Source organism: Sceloporus undulatus, chromosome 2 (assembly GCF_019175285.1).
Source record: "Sceloporus undulatus isolate JIND9_A2432 ecotype Alabama chromosome 2, SceUnd_v1.1, whole genome shotgun sequence".
NCBI classification, from domain to species: Eukaryota; Metazoa; Chordata; class Lepidosauria; order Squamata; family Phrynosomatidae; genus Sceloporus; species Sceloporus undulatus.
In genome coordinates, this window is record NC_056523.1 from 195,488,543 (window position 1) to 195,508,266 (window position 19,724).

At 43.6% G+C, this 19,724-nt stretch overlaps 1 protein-coding gene across 3 annotated transcripts; it reads left to right on the plus strand.

Moving 5' to 3' along the window:
- Positions 1-292: 292 nt before the first annotated feature.
- On the plus strand, positions 293-16,643 carry LOC121922192. Of its 3 annotated transcripts, XM_042451294.1 has the most exons (3): positions 293-469; positions 11,799-11,848; positions 13,250-16,643. In XM_042451294.1, exon 3 carries the CDS (start codon positions 13,269-13,271, stop codon positions 14,358-14,360), a length of 1,092 nt encoding a protein of 363 aa, XP_042307228.1. In that variant the 5' UTR covers positions 293-469; positions 11,799-11,848; positions 13,250-13,268; the 3' UTR covers positions 14,361-16,643. The 3 variants fall into 3 exon arrangements, with proteins under 3 accessions (XP_042307228.1, XP_042307227.1, XP_042307229.1); XM_042451293.1 differs by lacking the exon at positions 11,799-11,848 and having other exon boundaries at positions 294-469; XM_042451295.1 differs by lacking the exons at positions 293-469; positions 11,799-11,848 and adding an exon at positions 1,110-1,446.
- The last annotated feature ends 3,081 nt before the right edge of the window (positions 16,644-19,724 follow it).

The window sequence follows — 19,724 nt, forward strand, 5'->3', positions numbered from 1 at the left end:
ATCTCTTTTCCTGGAGCTTGCATCCATTGCTCCGGGTCCTGTTCTCTGGGGCAGCAGAAAACAAGCTTGCTCCCTCCTCCTCACTCTGACTATGCCTGTGTCCATGTTGCTGCTGCTGAGGGATGCTCCAAAGGGAAGAGGGCCTTTCTGGGCAGCAGCAGGAGGAAGGCTGAGAGATGGAGGAGGGGTCCTGGAGAGGGACCCTCCCAGTCTGCTTCTCTCCTCCTCCTCCCTCTTTGCTGGCGCCGGGGGTGATCTGGGGTGAGGCGGCGTCCTCGGCTGAACCAGGCCCCAGCGAAGGCGGATCTGGGACTGGGAGGCGCTTGCCAAGGACCTGCTCCTGCTCCTGCTGCAAGAGGGAGAGCATTAGCAAGCTAGCTCCAGAGCCCTGAGAGGAAGGCCGGCAGGCAAGCAGCTCCTTCCCCTTGGCCTCCTCCTCCTCCTCCTTCTTCTTCCCCATTGCAAGCAGGTGAGGAGGGGGGGATGGGGTGGTGGGCCCTGGCTCTAGGGAAGAGGCTTTCCAGAGGGGGACCAAGCTCTCCTCCTCTTCCTCCTCCTCCCCCTGGCAAATGGAGGACCCTCCCCAGGGAAAGGGAGGAAGAGGGAGACCTCAGCCAACAAGGAAAGCTAGCCACAGCCCTCCTGGAAGCACAAGAGCCAAAGGAGGGACGTTGAGGGGAAATTGGGGGGGGGGGGGGGGGGGGGCCTTCCCAAAGGACAACTCCAAACCCTCCCCCAGAAATGGAGGATGTGGGAAAGCAAATGGCGGGACTGGACTTGGCCCACAGGGAAACCAGACTTGCCCATAGAGAACCATGGGGGAATGCTTGCCCATAGGGAAACGTTGGAGAGGTCCTGTGTTTCATTAGGATCATAATTCCCCAATGGATCCCTATGGGCAAGTATTCCCCAATGTTTCCCTATGGACAAGTAATTCCCAATGTATCGCTATGGGCAAGTCTTCTTCAATGATGCCCTATGGGCAAGTATTCCCCAATGGTTCCCTATGGGCAAGTAATTCCCAATGTATCCCTATGGCCAAGTATTCCCCAATATTTCCCTATGGCCAAGTATTCCCCAATGTATCCCTAGGGGCAAGTATTCCCCAATGATTCCCTATAGGCAAGTCTTCCTCAATGTTTCCCTATGGGCAAGTATTCCCCAATATTTCCCTATAGGCAATATGATTCTCTATGGATAAGTATTCTCCAGTGTTTCCCTATGGGCAAATAATTCCCAATGTACAGTATCTCTATGGGCAAGTATTCCCCAATGTTTCCCTATGGGCAAGTATGGTTTCCCTGTGAGGAAGAACTGTCATTTGTTTTAGTACATCCCGTAAAATGGAGGACGTCTGGGAATTCCTCCTGGACAGGAAAGGTGGAAATGGAGGAAAGGAGGACCTCTGGTCACCCTGTACATATTTCTAAATTTGCACCAGTGAAGGTAAGTTGGCACAGGGTGAGCAGATGTCCTCACCGCCAAGGAGGACAAGCCACCACAAAATAGAGGACAGTCCAGAAAAATGGAGGGCATGGCAACATAAAGGTTCAAAACACTCCTAGAAATGTAAATTCATGCTTCTTAGGCCTCCTCAAAAGGGAGGACATTTGAGCATTCCTCCTGGACAGATGGCTGAAATGTAGGACATGTCCTGGAAAAGGAGGATATCTGGTCACCCTGGCTTTAAGATGCTGAACAGACAAAGAAAGGGGGGGGCTTGTGTAAGAGACCCCCCCATCAGTCCCCACCACTATTGTTCCTTGATAGGTTGTGGGTTGTTGTTGTGGTGGTGGGTTCCAGGCAGGGGTTGGGATAAGTTTCTGAATGCTCATTTAAGGTATGGAGTGCCTCTGAGCATGTATAGAGTGCACTTCCATTGATTCCCAGAATATGACCAGCCATTGTTTGCTCCCTCCTGGGTTGAGGAGACGGCTCCTCCCAGATCATTGCTTTCTAGGCAAACTTGAAGTTAGATTATTGTTGTCGTTGTGTGCCTACAAAGTCATTTCTGACATACCATGGGGTTTCCTTGCCAAGATTTGTTCAAAGAAGGTTTGCCCTGGCCATCCTCTGAGGCTGAGAAAGTGTGAATTGACCAAGGTTGCCTAGTGGTTTTCATGGCCAAGCAGCACTCAAACTACTGTACCACAATACCTACATTTTAAAACAATGCAATGATAGACAGGGGGAAGGCTTGCATTTTTTCCCCTGGAGGTATTCGTACAATGGGAGCTCTCCTTGTTGCTTACCTGGTTCCACCAAACAGGCTTTAAAAGTGATCCTCAGTTTGGAAATTTTGGTCTCATGCACATTACGGTTCTCTTTGAAACTATAGACACTTAGGATCCTGTGACCTTTGGAAGCTGTCCAGTGTCAGGTGTGCATGTGTGCACCCACATGACTATATTTGTGATTGCCCAAGCAAACCAAAGCAGTGGCTTAGGGTTCAGTCTATCTTTGTTGTTGTTGTGTGTCTTCAAGTTGTTTTCAATTTATGACAACCCTAAGGTGAACTTACCATGGGACTTTCTTGGCAAGATTTGTTCAGAGGATTGCCGTTGCCTTCCGCTGCGGCTGAGAAAGTGTGACTTGCCCAAGGTCATCCAGTGGGTTTCCTGGCCAAGCCTGGATTCAAACCCTGGTCTCCACAGTCATAGGTCCAAAACACACTGCAGAAATATTTTAACTGCCCTGGCTGAATGCTAGGGAATTCTGAGAATTGTAGTTTTATGAGACATTTAGCCTTCTCTGTCAAAGGACTCTGGTGCACAATAAACCACAGTTTCCAGGATTCTGTAGCACTGGGCCAGAGCAGTTAAGGCGATCTCAAACTAGATTTCTGCAATGCGCTTTGGACGATAGTCCAACACTCAAATCCTATGGGTGCCCTAAAGAAACAGTGTGCAGTGCTACACATTATTCATCCAAAACTCTATGAAGCAGTTCCTGGAAGTGGTCTTGAGCCATTGGCTGCCTGACCCTGGTGAGTTTCCAAGGGAAGAGAACAGCAATTATTGCCAGTGGGCCTAGATACTGTCCCAGTCCCATGGAAAAAAATAACTGTTGATTCCCCACATCAAATTGCCTGAGATGCACGACTGCAAAGCATTCTGAGGCTCAGCCCTTTGTGGCAAAGTCCCTTGGATTGCTCTGTGTGGACTTGTATATATAAGTCAGTTGTATACATCACTGGAGTTTTGTTCCACATCTACTGCCCCAGATGGTGTAAACCACTGGTAGTACTATAGTCAAGCTGCTTGTTTCACATGAAGTGCAGAAATATGTTGCATTTCCCTTTTGAATGTGTCAGCCTGACCTTGTACTGAGTGCCTTGTAATTCCAAAAACTGGAGGAGTATCTTTTCTTAGAACTACACAATGTAAACAGTTCACGCCTCCTATTTCCCTCAAAGGGGAGGAGATTTTAGGGCAGGGCAGCCTTTTACATAACCGGTTCCTTGGTGGTTTTGTACAATGTTTGCTTTTAGCGTGATGAATATCAGTCCTGAAATAGCATAGTCCCTCAAGTGTTGCAATACAGCTGGCTGGAAAACTGTGGTTGCTTTCCTCTCTTTCTTTTCCTCTCATCAGAGTCAAATTTGTGCCAAATACATACGCAGTGGGCTTTTGGTATCCTCTGGGATTTGGTTCCAGGACCCCCCTGGAATCCAAAATCCATGGATGCTCAAGTCCCATCATATACAATGGCATAGTAAAGTATAATAATGGCCTAGTAAAGTCCCTTATATAAAATGTCAAAATCAAGGTTTGCTTTTTGGAATTTATAATTTTCAAACTGTGGATGCTGGAATCCATGGGGGTGGAGGGCCAGCTGTACTTATGCAGCGGAAGATTGACTTCTCAACTCCATCATGTCTGACTCTGACACAAATTTGGGCGCCTTGCATAGCCATCACCTGTCAAAAGCCATTCCCCAAACAAGCTAGCTAGACAAAAGCCTTGCGAAAAAGAGTGGTGGGTGGGTAGGAGTAGCCTTGGATACGAAGTGGTGTGTTTATGCAGAAAGCTATCAACCTCCCCCCGCATTTGCATATGTCATAGTAGTAGTATGTGCGTGCATGGTGGTGGGATGAGTAAAGAGACTAGGAGTTTTGTTAAATGAACTGTTTCCCCCCCTCCCAGCTTGCCTGCTTTTGCAGTTCAGCACATCCAGTCCTGTTCTTAGACTGGAATGTTCCCAACAAATAGGACAACATAACAGAAAGGCTATGGGTAGGAGGGAACTGTTACAGTTGAGGGAGTGACCTAGTTACAACGCTGCCTAGAAAAGGGTCAGAAGAAAGAAGGGATCTGAGTGCACACTGGCTCTCTGGCCAGGAGAGGATTAAAGCCACCTCTGAGATGAGGCCGGAGATGGACAGCTGCCTTGCTTTCTGTTTGCTGTGGTGGAGCCAGGGATTGCTCTTAACTCAAAACCTACAAAATCTTTAATGTGTTTGGAGCTTCCAGTGTTGCCATATTTTTCTTTCTCTTCAGAACCACTAGTGTGGTATGAGATTGATAGATTTTGGAGTTACTTGGGCAGGAAATTCAGTGGCTGGCCTTGAACCAGTCTCTTTCCACTCACCCAGCCAGTTTTCTCTTGGAGAATAAACTGTCTTGTGTGGTTAAAATGGAAGAGAGACAATGATGGAGAAGAGATGACATGAAATATAATACAAGTTGAATCTCTCTTATCTGGCATTCTGAAATACTCCAAAATTGTACCCATGGGTGGCTGAGATAATGATACCTTTGCTTTCTGATGGTTCAGTAAGCACAAACCTCAAGTATAGACTTGAAGTACTATTCATACACCATTTTTCTGCTTTTTAACTGCCACCTCAAAAATTGCACAGAAAAAAATTATATTTGTTAAAACAAAACATTGTTTCATGCACAAAATTATTAAAAATAGTATGTATAAAATTTTGTTCAGGTTGTGTTTATAAGGTGCACACAAAACATAAATGATTTTCATGCTTAGATTTGAGGCCCATCTCCAAGATATCTCATTAAGTATATGCAAATATTTCAGAGTCCAAAACAATCCGAAATCCAAAACACTTCTGGTCCCAAGAATTTCAGATAAGGGAGACTCACCCTGTGTGGCTTGAGAGCAAGGTGGACTCACATATCTCACTATACAAAGGTGGATGGCTAGAAAATTTCAATTTGATTCATTTATAAGGTTTCGTAAATTCCTGAGGCCAGGCTGGTAAGGGAATAATCCAGCACAAGGTAGACTTGTCAGCTACAGCTCCCATTCTGGTGTGGCAGCTATAAATTACAGTTCGTGCCTGGCTGTAACCTTTCCCTTCACAAGTCTTGGATGTTAGGCTTTTAATTGCCAAAACTGGAAAATTTAGCTTTTTGAACTACAACTCCCAAAATCTCCCAGCCTGCCAGGCAGTGGCAGAACCACTTGGCCTCAGCCAGCATCCATCTCCCAAAACAGTAACTCTTCCAATCTTTGGGGGATTGAGGGAGTTTGTAGTCCAAAAAGATCTGGCAAGTACAGGGCTACCATCCAAAGCCTTTTAAAATGTTATTTGCCACTACTAATAGGCCACACAAGTGGCACAAACACAGGAAGTACGTAGGCCATATAACAATCCTCATAACAAACCTACCGTGATACTAACACTGTCACTTTATTGACTCAGGCTTAGGACCTAGAAATATCAACCACAGCATCAGAAGGCCATTTGCCTCTTCATTTTCTAATATGAGAAATATGTTGTCACTCACCAGCTTTTGAAAAAAAATGTTTCCTGTCTCCTTTCTTTTCTCACTAGAGAACCACAAGCTCAATAAAATTAGAATAACATTAAAGTTAATCCTAAAAAAAGACATAAAGCCACATAAATAACAGTTACTATAGCAGCAACAAGCAATAACATTAAATATATACCTTCAGTTTTCACACTACTGCAGAGAGTGTCCAAATTGGTAAGTTTTTAACTAATGCCTAAATAAAAACAGTCTGGGAAACAGCTGGATCTCTGCACAGAAGGAGATCCTTAAATTGGGTGCTGCCACTGAGAAAGTCCTGCCATAAGCTATACACCCGCCAGAATTTCCTTTCTGATCTAAAAAATTGGCTTTGTTGTTACTAGGAAAGGTGCTTCTTCTAATACTTGGATTCCAAGTCGCTGCTGCCACACTGTAGAAATAATGCAGTTTGACACCACTTCAACTGTCATGGCTCCATCCGAAGGAATCCTGGGATTTGTAGTTTCTTGTGGCACCAGAGCTCTCTGAGAGAGAAAGCTAACTATCTCACAAAACTTCAGATCCTGTAATTCCATAGCATGGAGCCATGGCAGTTAAAGTGGTGTCAAAATGGGTTAATTCTGCAATGTAGATGAAGCCTAAGTTAAGGTGTTGTCAACATTTACCAGCACTTTGAAATAAGTCTGATACCTCACTGGTATCCAAGATTTAATAGCATCTCATTGCCTGGACCAAAACTGAGGCTGCTACAGTCTTCACCAGCTGCAGTTTTCAGATGATCTTAAATGAAAATCGGATGTATAAGTGCACTGTAGCAATCCACTTGGGAAGGAATGAGAGCACGAACTATAATAACAAGGTTTTCTTCATCCAAGAATGTCAGTGAATGGTAAACATGCCAAAGGTGGGCATAGACACTCCTCAGTGTTAAAGCAAATTAGGTCTTCAGTGACAATTATGAATCTAGGATTAGCTCCAGATTATGTCCCGACTATAAAAAAAAATTTGGTTTATTCTATAAGTGTATTCTTATCCAGAAGAGGAAGATGATGAGTACAGTATTTATGTTTATTTGATTCCTTTTTCTAAAATACCAAAAAATAAAAGTAAAACGTAGAAAGTCTAAAAACAAACAACAAAAGCACCATGCCATATAGACAAAAGCCCAGAATGGTATAGTGATGGGTCAGACTAGGATTCCTGGGGACCAAGGTTCAAATCCCCACCCAGCAATGGAAACTCACTGGGTATCCTCCAGCAAATCATATACTCTCAGCCTCAGAAAAAGGCAAGGACAACTCCCCCTGTAAAAAAGTCTGATCACAAAAGCCCTGGGATGAGGTTGCCATAGGTCACAGTTGACCTAAAGGCACATAACAATAAATAAAGCAATACTTCCCCCACCCTGAATAAATTAGAAGACCAGTATTTAAAAACCAGTTGTTCATTTCCAAGCATATGCTTGGGATGAGAAAAACACCTTAATCTGACACAGAAAATATGACAATGTCAGGGCCAGGTGGGCTTCATTGGGGAGAAAATTCCATAGGTTGAGGAGGACGTACAGTACAACCCAAAAGGCCCTCTCTCTTGTCTCTACCTTCTGGGCCCCTCTCTGGGAGGTAGACAACAGTTTTGGATTTCAGGACCAATTTCACCCCTTTGGATCTGTTAATAGGATACATTTCACCTTGCTACTACTGAATTTGGTAGTACAAATAGATCTAGAAGGGTAGGAGGGAACCCTCCTGGAAAATAGAAGCAGCGTTATTAATAGGGGTTTTCTTAGCAAGATTTGTTCAGAGGAAGATTGCCATTGCCTTCCCCTGAGGCTGAGAGTGTGTGACTTGCCCAAGGTCACCCAGATGATGATGATGATGATGATGATGATGATGCTTTATTTATATAGCACTGTAGATTTACAAAGCACTGTATGTACAAACAAGTTGATTTCATGGCTGAGCAAGGAATTGAATCCTGATCTCTAGAGTTGTAGTCTAACATTCAAACCACTACATCATAGTAATTTTGGCCCAGAAGAAGCTTTTTTTAAAAAAAAACGGACATGAAGAGGAAATAACTTCCACTCATTTCTGTTGTTAAAAAGCTTTTTCCTGGGTCTAAAATGGCCCCAGGAGAGTTAAAAATATGGCAAAAATGTCCCCTAGATTGCATTTAGGACAAAAATCAGGGGTTTTGCAAGAAGGGGACAGTCCTCCAAGGTCTCTAAGGGAGGCTAGTACAGTCTTCCAGCCTTCGAGTTGCCCATCCCTGCTATAAGCAATGCTGGCCACTCTTATTCTCTGCTAGTGGCATTTCCCAGACTGCCTTTGGAAAAAAAGGAGCATCGCCACAGGAAAGCCAAGGTTTAATTAAAGCCTATCGATACCCATCCAAAAACACTTGAAAGAATATGGTATGGCACGAATCCAAGACTGGTGATGACAACAGCCAGAAACCAGGTCTCCCAACTGATGACTTCAAAGTTGCCCTTTTTCTTTTCATGCAATCTCTGAAGGGAGGCTCCATTGTGAAATGGCTTCATTAAAACTTGTCAAGAAGCTTTTTTCTTCTGGCTTGGGTCTCAGTCAAGATAACAGTTCCTTTCTCACCGTAATTTAATGTAGCAATGCTGTTGTTGTGAATTATGAGTACACACATACACACACTGAATTGTGCCAGCAAGGCTGTGCTTTTTTACATTGCATGTCTATTTGATCCCACTGTGTGCTTTCCTTGCTATATATGGACATTGTATAATAACATGTACATTCACATTCACACATATCCTTCTTCTGATTGAGGATAACACCTTGCATATGACATAGGGGATTCTATTCAACAAAAGCTTATGACACAATAAATCTGTTTGTCTTTCTTTTTTATGCTAAAAAATTAAATTTTATTATAGCAAAGAGAATACACCCTCCAAATATTTACATTCTTCTACATACACCAATATCATTTTTGCAATACATTATCTCTAGTTTCATTTTATCACATTTCATTTTATTACATTCTTCTTTTTGTGTCCTTCCTTTTAACCGTATTTCATTCTCCTTCCTGCGTTACTCACATTTCTTTCTCTTCTTTTCCTTTGTCTACTTTCCACATATTGAATGTTCTACTGTATTTTCTCTGTTTTCACTATCTTTCACTCTGCTACCTTTACTGTTGTACCATCCCTTTCCTTTCTTGTTGTATCATCCCTTTCCTTTCTCCATTAGTTTTTCCTTTCTTCTCCCTACATTCTCATTTTCCTTTCTTCCTTCTTCTTTCCCTCCCTTTCCCTTTTCTATCTTTTTTACGACTTCTCTTGCCTTTCTATCACATTCACATACTGTATATACTCATGTATAAGTCTAGAAATTTAGGTAAAAAATTGACCCAAAAAACCTGAGTCAACTTATCCATGGGTCAATGTAAGGTACATTTTTTTATACTTCTTACCTTCTTAATCCCAGCACTTACCTTGTTTAACTTTCTTCACCTTTCAACTTACATAATAAATCTGTTTGTCTTTCAAGGTGCCGTGAGGTTTCTGTCTGAATCCATGCCATCTCCTTTCAAAGTGTTTTTCGACTGGTATTGATAGGTGTTAATTAAACCTTGGCTTTCATCTGGCAGTGATCCTGAATTGCAAGAAAGACAGAAGATTTAACAGTGTATGCAAATAAGGAAATCAAACATTTTTGGCTTGATCAGGAGACTAGAGAAAATTCTACCTGGAAAAAGACGCCAGGGTGGGGTGTGGAGTTAGAATTGCCAACTCTGCCAATCATGGGACTGCAGAGTAAACTAAGGTCCAAAACACACTGCAGAAATAATCCAGTTTGAGACAACTTTAACTGCCTTGGCTCAGTGCTAGAGAATTCTGCAAACTGTAGTTTATTGTGGCAGCAGAGCTGTTTGATAAAGCAGGCTAAATGTCTCACATAACTAAAGTTCTCAGAATTACGTAACATTGAGCCAGGGCAGCTAAAGGGTTATCAAACTGGGTTATTTCTGCAGTGTATTTTGGACCTATGTTGTACAAAATCTGAGATGGCAATACACAAACTGTCTCCATCTAAATTTATTTGAATTTATAAGAAGCTATATTTGGAATGAATTTTGCACTGAAGCCAAGCATGTTTTGGTGTGCTGTATAAAGAGTTAAGAAAACATCATGCCTGAAATTAAAATTGGGTGTTGAGCTCAAGACCTCCCTCTGTGCTTTAAAAGTTCAATTTTTAGCCATAGGGCTAAAACACAACAAGAACAACAAATCTCTCCCTGTCTGTGGCAATAAAAAATAACACATGAACTTATTTGCTGACCTTTCATGACAGTCCAGATCTGATACTTGAGGCAGCTGCTTCACTCTGCTTAAGGAGTGGGTAAAGAACTGGAGTTGTTCTTGTGACTTCTGACCTCTCCAGACTCTGCCTTTCTCTAGCAATCCACCATTTAAATAGTTTGCAAAGGCCTGATGTGCTTGTCTCCCTTTGTTTTGTTTTAGAGTCTTTGCAACTCCTTCAGGTATATGGATTGAATACTGAGAATTTATAATGTAGACCACCATGGTAAAAATGTAGAGCTGTTTATCCTTCGAGCTAGAGTTCAGGTTTTTGCACATAGTATTTCCTAACCCCTCTTTGCCACCCACCATGTTTTTATGATTAGGATAAAATCTTGACACAATGCAAGAGAGGAAAAAACTGTATAATGATTGTTGGCTCCTATTCTGAGATTGATAATTTGCAAAGTATAAGCTTTGAAGATTCTTTTAAAAAAACACAACTCTATAGGTTATCAAATTGCTTTTAAAGATTTTTTAATATGCATTCTGTTCTACCTGGTTTAATATACAGTGATTAGTTTATGTGTTTTATATGCAATTTTATATGAGGCAAACATACACATGAGAGACAGTGTGGTATAGTGGTTGAAGTGTTGGCCTAAGCTTTTGGGAAACCTGGGTTTGAATCCCTGCTTAGCCATGGAAGCCCACTGGGAAGACCTTGAGCAAGTCACATCCTCTCAACCTCAGAAAAAGATAACCACAAATCCCCTCTGAATTAATCTTGCCAAGAATATGCCATGATAAGGTCAAAATAGACTTGAAGGCACATAACAACAATAAGAAGAACAGATAGATTTTTTTGCAGTTCTTCACTCTTTGCCTTGGCTATGATTATTACTACGTATGTATTATTCCTCCTCCTTTTCTTTTAACAGCCCCCGAAGAAGGTCATACAGATATTTCACGGCCAAATATGTTGATCTAATTCGAAAAATAAGACCTTCTTAAATACATCCTGAGACTCAGTCTCTCTCTTTCGCATCAGGCACAAATAATTTGATCAGCCTTGGATACTATATACCTTGACTGGGAAAGTGGGGAGGGCTTAGGCAGCCAAATTTCTTGAGCCAAACCTAACATTTACAAGGGATTTTCATTGTGTCCAAAGCACTCCAGATAGAAATATTGACTCGGAATTCTTAGAACATTGGTCCAAAACATACTGCAGAAATAATCCAGTTTGAGATCACTTTAATTGCCCTGGCTCGATGCTAGGGAATCCTGGGAATTGTACTTTGTTGTGGTACCAAAGCTTTCAGATAGAGGAGGTTAAACGTCTCAGAAAACTAGAGTTCGCAGAATTCTCAAGCATTCAACCAGTTTCAAACAGGATTATTTCTGCAGTGTCTTTTGGACCATTGTAAACCTGAGTAGTACTGTATTCTTATCGTCAGAAAACAGATAGGTGAGTTCATGGCAGAAGTGAGGTTCAATCTGGGAATTTATCTATTTGTAGTTTAGGGCTCTTTCACACTACATAATTACAGTTGCTATAATTCCACTTGAACTGCCACATCTGTTTCCTATGGAAATCTGGGATTTGTAGATTGGAAAGGATGAGAATTCTAAATGCCCTCCCTAAACTGCAAATCCCAGGACTCTGTAGGAAGACGCTGTGACACTTAAAACAGATTCATAGTGCCATAATTGTATAGTGTGAAGTGGCACTTAGCCAGATAGCTACAATGATATTTTCATATATTTTTCCTGTGTAGGTGGTCGGGGTTTAAATCATTACTTACCAAGTCTGTCTTGGATCTATAAGGTGAGTCATCAACAATAACCTGACTCATTACGTGACTGTTGTGAGGATAAATGAGTACAGCAACAGTAGCTAGGGATGACTTAGAATATGAACATTCGCAGCCTTTTGGGCTCTGTCTTCTACAGGTGTGGGCATGTTTGAGCAAAGCAACATTATAGCTTACAGCAGTTCTGTGTTCAGGAAAGCCCAGCGGGTCTTCAAGAAAATTGGTGCAACTCCAAGAGTGGGGCTTGTATGCTTGTACCTGTGCACAGGTGGCTAGAAATTTGGCAACATTTGAGTGTGTCAGACTGCACCCTGCAACTGCATGAAAAGGGTGTTAACTACTTAGCAAGATTTGTTTGGAGGAGGTTTGCCATTGCCTTCCCCAGAGGCTGAGAGTATGTGACTTTCCTAAGGTCACCCAGTTGGTTTACATGGCCAAGTGGGGAATTGAAACCTGGTCTCCAGAGTCATAGTCCAACACTCAAACCAGTACACCATGGTGGCTCTTATATTCTTAAGGAGTAAGACTGCACAACATGATAAGCCAGGGGACTGTGATAAACCAAAGACTGGAGCAAGCTGTCCAGTATTTTCATCTTGCAGTCAGAGCAGCTAAACACACCATAGAGCATGTTGTCAAATACAGGGATTTTCTCCTCTATGCTGTTTGTCTTCCAACAAAACAGCGAAGCAAGCAAACCAAGACAATCACAAACTCTAGAGTACTTCTCTGGTTTGTTGAGGGAAAGAGACAAACCAGAGTAGAGATTGTGCCCATATTCAGATTACATATTAGATAAGAGACAAATAAAGATGTCATAGCTTGTTTAGATGCTCCTATTGAGCAGTGTGCGCATGTGCACACTGCTTATAACCTGGACCCTCACATTCCCCTGGCTTCTCATTGTTGTGCAGTTGCATCCAATGAATTGGCCACTAGGTGGCAGGTAAGGTGCATGCGCTTCCTTATTTCCCATTGTCTTTGGAAGGCAAACCTCCTCTGAACAAATGGATTCAAACCACAGGAAATGAGATGCCCCCTCAACACTAGGAAGAACTTCCTGACAGTAAGAGCTGTTTTACAGTGGAACATGATCCCTCGGAGGGTGGTGAAGTCTCCTTCTTTGGAAGTTTTTAAACAAAGGCTGGATGCTTTGATACTGCAGGGCAAGGAGGCGGACTGGATGGCCCTTGATACCTATTCCAACTCTATGATCCTTTGATTCTCTGATTCTAAATCTTACCAAGAAAACCCCATGATAAGTTCACCTTAGGAGTCAAGTGAACCCTATAAGTTGGAAATGACTTGAAGATACACAACAACAACAACAACAACAACTTGTAGCTATTCCCCAGATAGGCACATTGAGGAAAGCCAACTCTGGCATGCACTAACCTGCTGTCCTTTCTTTCCAGCCCTACAGACTTTGGAGAGATGGACCTGCCTCTGGGGGTCCCTCCCGTCCAGCCTCAACCAGAGATTCCCCAGCTCCCTTCTTCCACCCAAGTCTGTGAACTGCGTACAGCTGTATCTTCCTTTGCCGAGGAGACCGTCTCCCTTCTTTCAGCCAATGGTCTTCTCAACCACTCCTTACTGAGAACATCAGGTGGCACTGGGAACCAGCCAAGGGAGCCTGGGGTAACATCAACCATGGCCCGGCGCAAGCGGGAGTTCACCCCGGATGAGAAGAAGGACGATGGTTACTGGGACAAGAGGAAGAAGAACAACGAAGCGGCCAAGCGCTCCCGGGAGAAGCGAAGAGTCAGTGATTTGGCCCTGGAGAGCCGGGTGCTGGCACTGTTGGAGGAGAATGCCCGCCTCAAGGCTGAGTTGCTGGCCCTCAAATTCCGTTTTGGTTTGATTCGGGACCCAACAGAGTCTTCCCGGCCAGTGGTGGCTCTTGGCCCTGTCCCAGAAGTCCCCCGGCCAACCCCCACACCCCAGCACTACCCAGTGGCTCCTGATCCACCACGCTATGCTTGCCCCTTCCGTCCAGAGCCTGCCACCAGCTCTGAGGATTCTGGGTTCTCCACTCCCGGCAGCTCTAATATGGGGAGCCCTGTCTTTTTTGAGGAGCGAGACAGGGCGGAGGAAGGAATGGTTTACGAAGGGAATTGCTTGGTGCCAGACACTCCTGGTGAGGGATCTGATTTGGGCCGAGCCAGTCGTTATGACTCTGGGGAGGGCATCAAAGGTCTCCCCCACAAGCTGCGTTTCAAAATGGCTGTAGGAGCAGAGGAGGTCGCTGGGGAACCCTCCGGACATTATCCACCATCCCCACCGATAGGAGCCTGGAGAGGGCCAGCCACCCGGGAGGAGCAGAGGAACATAGGAGTACCTGGCAGTGCCATGGCATTTGACGGCTGCTGTGAAACTGAGACCCCTGGTGCTCAGTTGCCAACTCTCCAGGGGTCCCAGTACCAGACAGAGAACAGCACCCTGAGGAGTCAGCTCGCCTCACTTTCGGCCGAAGTGGCCCAGCTCAAAAAGCTCTTCTCTGAACAGATCCTAATCAAGATGAACTGAATGGACAGGGGAAGCAAGGATAAATTAGTTTATAGGTTGCTTTTAATGGGTTGCTTTCTTTCTTTATCCCCACTCTCTAATTGTCAAGCTCTGTATGTGTATATATTTGTACATAATGTGGTCCGTTTTCTTCTGTTTCCTTTAATTAAAGCTCCTTCCTTGAGAATATGTGCCCTTCATCACTATGAACCCCTACTTCCAGCAGCTCTCAAACTTTCTACATTCAGTTAATCTATTTTCTACCTGAACATCTCTGTCACAAAACCTGTCTGTTTCTTAAGAAGATTCCAGTAGGCCACTGAAGTTGGGGATGCAGTTTACATGGTTCAGATGGGGTCCAGGATACTCCTGACAGGCTATAGAGGATGATAGTTTATGGACATTGTCTGCCAGGTACCAAAATGATTTGGTACTTGAGGAAAAGGACAAAATGGCCCACCCCATTCAATGTACCAACGTAAAATGGACTGGCAGCAGTGGTGTCACTAGGGAGTTGCAGGGGGTGCAGATTGCACTTCTGTAGGCTTTTCCACGGTGGGGAAGGAGAGGGTTGAGCGTGCCTCTCCCAACTTTGCTGTGCTGGCAGAGGCCTCCTCCCAAGGAGACCTCCGCTGCCATGGCAAAGGAGAGGGCTCAGTTCACCCTTTTGGCTGCTGCCACCAACCTACCCTTGGCAGTGCCCTCATGCACTGGTGGACACCAGCGGTGAGGGCGTCATTGATTGGCAGTTTAATTTTACTCCAACATGGAAGATGGGACAGTCTCCTTCACAGAACATAATTTACAGTGTGTAAAATAGACCCTGAGACCCTGAGAGTGACCTCGGGGACTCAACTTGAGACCAGGGTTCAATTCCCAGCTCAGCCATGGAATCTCACTGGCTGACCTTGGGCAAGCCTCAGCCTCTCAGCCTCAGGGAAAGTCAATAGCATGATAGGGTTGCCTTAGAGTCACCATAAGTTGGAAATGAATTGAAGGTATACAACAAGAACAACAGCAACAAAGAACAGGTCCTATGGCACATGCAGCTCTGTTCTTTAATGGGAATAGTTAGAAGAACATGGCTGCTGACGCCTACCATCTCGGCCTTTTGAGGCAGTTGCCTGACTGCCTCATGGTAGGGCTGGTCATTGCTGGTCATCTTTTCTCTGAGGCTGAGTTTCTGAGTATCTCCAAACCAGAGCTCAGAAGCCACTATCCTTTTCAGGCGTAAACAATATCAGCAGTCTTAGTTATATATTTTTTTCTCCAATGAGTCAAACTAACCCCCACTTTGCAGTACCAGTCAGTGGAGAACAGTTTGTCTTCCTCAGTCAGAACAGTGAACCCCAGTTTACTTTGTATAGGCTCCCTCTCCCCACTTAGTTCTGATTTTATTATGTTTGGCTAGGTTGGAAAACTGAATTAGATTAGGGTGACCACACAGATGTTTGTAGGAGTTAAAGATAGAACTAGGAAGAATAACTTTTTTGGGGGGGGGGGTATACTTCCCAGGATTCACAAGCAAGTATGGCCAGTAGTCAGAGTGGCTGGTGAATTCGGAGTCTTAGTCGGAAGAAGAGGAAGGAGAACTTCAAGCTCTGCTCCCTCTCAATGATATGCAGGCCAAAGAACTGACATGGTGGAGGGAGAGGAAATAAAAGAAAAAGAACTGGTAGAGCAGTGACCTTTTCACATCAAACCATTATGGCACTAGGGCTGCATCTGCATTGCAGAAATAATCTGGTTTGACACCACTTTAACTGCCATGGTTCAATGCTATGGAATTCCAGGACCTGTAGTTGTGGCACTGGTGACAGTTGTGTGTTCCTTACACCTTCACTGCCTCCCATTGTCATGACACCTTGCTCAGTGCTTCATGTCTGGGTCTTAGACTTTCCTAGAAGGCAAACCTTCCCACCATCCAAGAGGTTTGGGAGCTTGCTGTGAATACTCTGTAGTGGGTGAAAGGCACTTTGCATATGCTCCAACATACTCTCTTTTTTTTCCAGTATTTGATATGTTCCACTGTGAAATCTTGGCATTGAAAATATTCAGCTGCAGATTTTTATTTTTTTTAGTTCATTGATGATCTGCCTTTTAATCTAATAATTTCATTGATTTTAAATAAATTTGTGTATTAGTATATCCTCTGGATGGATTCATATTTTTTTTGAAGAATGGCCAGTTTTAGTAAATAAACTCATTACTAGAAGGAAATACCATCATTTTATCCCTTCCTTGTTACAAAAATTCACCAGAGTCACCAAAGCAACCCCATGAAATAAACATGTATATTCTTGATTCACTTATTCATATCCTCTCAATTAATCAACTAAATTTTTGGTTGACTGAACTGATTAGATATCACTGTCTTAAAATGAAGTATAAAGTCTCTGCAAACCTGTTCAGTTCAACCAAGTTTGAACTTCAGGAATTGTTGTATTAGTCCCCCTGCCTGCATCAAGCAGAGCATAGAGGAGCGCAACCAAGGTGACCAGACATCTTTTTCCAAGACATGTCCTACATTCAGCCTTCTGTCCAAGAGGAATTCCAAAATGTCCTCCATTTTCAGCATCACTAAGAAGCATGGATTCACATTTCTATGAGTGTTTTAGCTTTTCTTTGGGAATGTCCTACATTTTCTACCTTTTGTAGTGCCTTGTCCTCCTTGGCAGTGAAAACTTCTCTTCACCCTATGCCAACTTACCTGCATTGATGCAAATGTAGAAATATATCCAGGGTGACCAGAGGTCCTCCTTTTCCACAACACATCCTATATTTCAGCCTTCTGTCCAGGAGGAACCTCTGGACTAATATTTCAAGGAATCCAGGGTCCAAATATCTGCTAGGCTGTGGAAGCTCACTGTGTGACCTTGGATGAATCACTCAAAAGGCAATGACGAATCTCCTCCGAAGAAGTTTTTGCCATGAGAACCCTATGATAGGGTCACTATAACTTGGAGTCAGTTGGAAGGCCCACCGCAACAACACTGATAAACTACCTCTGCTGAAATTATCTTCCACACAACTATTACAAGTTTAGGAGACTTGTCCTTTTCTGCAGCTACCTGCCCTAGGTGAAAAATTTTATTGTTCTAGGTCTGCCATGGTGCAGTTTTGAGGGAGGGAGAATTAGCATTGGCAAAAGGGATGGTAGAGGAAGGGGAAAAGATACTGGCAACCTGTTAAGAACAGTCATGGCAGAAAAGAAAATGGGTGCTAGCCTGAGGACTCAGAGATTTGAAACTGCTGTACGACACACAACGAACATTCATCCAGCTGAGGGCTCTTGGTGGCATTCCCATGTCCTTAAGAGTCACCCAGAGTTTTTCGCAATCGATGCAGTCGAAGACTTTGTTTTAGTCTATAATTTTCAAAACAAAGCATGTAATTGGAATACTGGCCTAGTTTTGACTCTTGACCCTGAGACTATATGGCATATTTTGTTGACAGAAGACAACACATTCTCTTGACAAGAACCCCAAAGCCATTAATCCGTTCTTCAGACAGGCCTTTGTATTTCCTGAGCTGGAAAGCCAAACAAACAGGTCTGTGCCACAGCACCTGGCATGCAGGCATCCAAAAATGCAAACTAAAATTTACCCTCCCACCCTGTCTGCCAGGAAGACCAGGCCAAATAAACTTCCCAAAGGCAGAGGAGGGAATGTGTATGTCCCACACACACACTCCAGATTGACTTAGGAGCTCTGCTTTTAACATTTTGTCTGTGGCAGGTCTGGTATTGAAAAATAACATTTCCCTCCCTAAAAGCTGGTTACTTCAGTTAGAGAAAAGCTAATATTGATGTAACAGAAAGAAGACAGATGTTTGCTTCCTCAATGAGTCAAGCAATTAATTACCTTTTCCTGTTGTTCCTCTAGACACTATAGAGAATTGTCCTGATCCAGAGTAAACAAATGCAGAGCTTGGAAAAGTTCCCTTTTGGGACTACAACCAGAGCTGTGGCCTCAAGGAGGACCAAATGAAGGCATTGGTCTTACAAAGAATCTTGGCCCCTGCAAATGACATTTTCCTTCATTTTCCAACTTTCTAGCATTAATGAAGGTGAGGCATTCACACATGGAACTCTTCTATTTGCTGTCTTCACAGTCCTCTGGTAATCTTACCTGCCTCTATTCTTTGGATGCCTAAACTGTTTCTAAAGATTCAATTGACATTTTAAGTAACCACAAGGCTAGACATTTTGGGAACTGAAAGTTTTATGTGGGGTGAAAGAATCCCTTCAGGGGGATAATGCCCCCATTTTTCCTTTTCTGTGGCTGCACCCACACTCAGCTATGCAACCCACTGGGTGACCTTGGGCAAGTCACACTCTCTCAGCCTCAGAGGAAGGCCATGGTAAACCCCCTCTGAAGAAACCTGTCAAGAAAAACCTGTGATTGGTTCCCTTTAGAGTCGCCATAAGTTGGAAACGACGGCACGCAACAACAACAAGCTACACCCAGAGCCAATGTGATGTAGTGATTTGATCATTGGACTATGACTCTGGAGATCAGGGTTTGATTTCCTGCTCAACCATGGGAACCCACTGGGGCTAGTCACATTTCTCAGCTCCAGAAAAACCTGCTGCTAGTACAAAATGCAGCAGCAAGACTGTTGGCTTGAACATTTTTATTTCTTTACCTATTTGGAGTACCTATCTTCCGCTCTTTAACTTCAAAGGCTCTCAGGGAAGTTTAAATATAGTCGATTTGACAGTTCCCTGCATTTAAGCTTACAATCTAAATATAAGACAGGACACACAAGGAAAAGGTAATGGTAGTCAGGGTGGGAATTTCAAAAGCCATGGATGCACTTTTTAAACTGCACAACACTTGTTGCTCTCTTTGGTGCCTAAAACAGATGGAGGGAGCCTTGGAGTGGCTGTCTTGTTTTCAGCCATGGTGGTTAGTTGGGGGGAGGTTTCCAGAGCTTAGGTGTGTTGGCAAGGGTATAGTCCAATGAAACCCACCCAGTACTACATAGGCAGAAGTGGAAGCAGATTACTCTGGCATCAATCAGCACTGCACCTGCTCCAACCCTATCCAAGCCAAGATGCAGCCCATTCCATGGCAAACCAAACAATACCACCACCCTTGCTACTGCAGAGAAATCCCTGGAACAGAGCAGTGAGGAATCATAGACTCATAGAGTTGGAAGAGACCACAAGGTCCATCCAATTCAACCCTATTCTGCCATGCAAGAACTGACAGGTGGCTATCCAGCTTCTGTTTAAATACTTCCAAGGAGGGAGACTCCACTACACTCCAAGGGAGTTTGTTCCATTGTCGAACAGCCCTTACTGTCAGGAAGTTCTTCCTAATGTTAGGGTGGAATCTCTTTTCCTGTAGCTTGCATTCATTGTTCCAGGTCTTAGTCTCT

Bases quoted from the DNA above. Each gene is read 5' to 3' on its own strand.
- LOC121922192 (XM_042451294.1), top strand. From the start codon at position 13,269: ATGGACCTGCCTCTGGGGGTCCCTCCCGTCCAGCCTCAACCAGAGATT.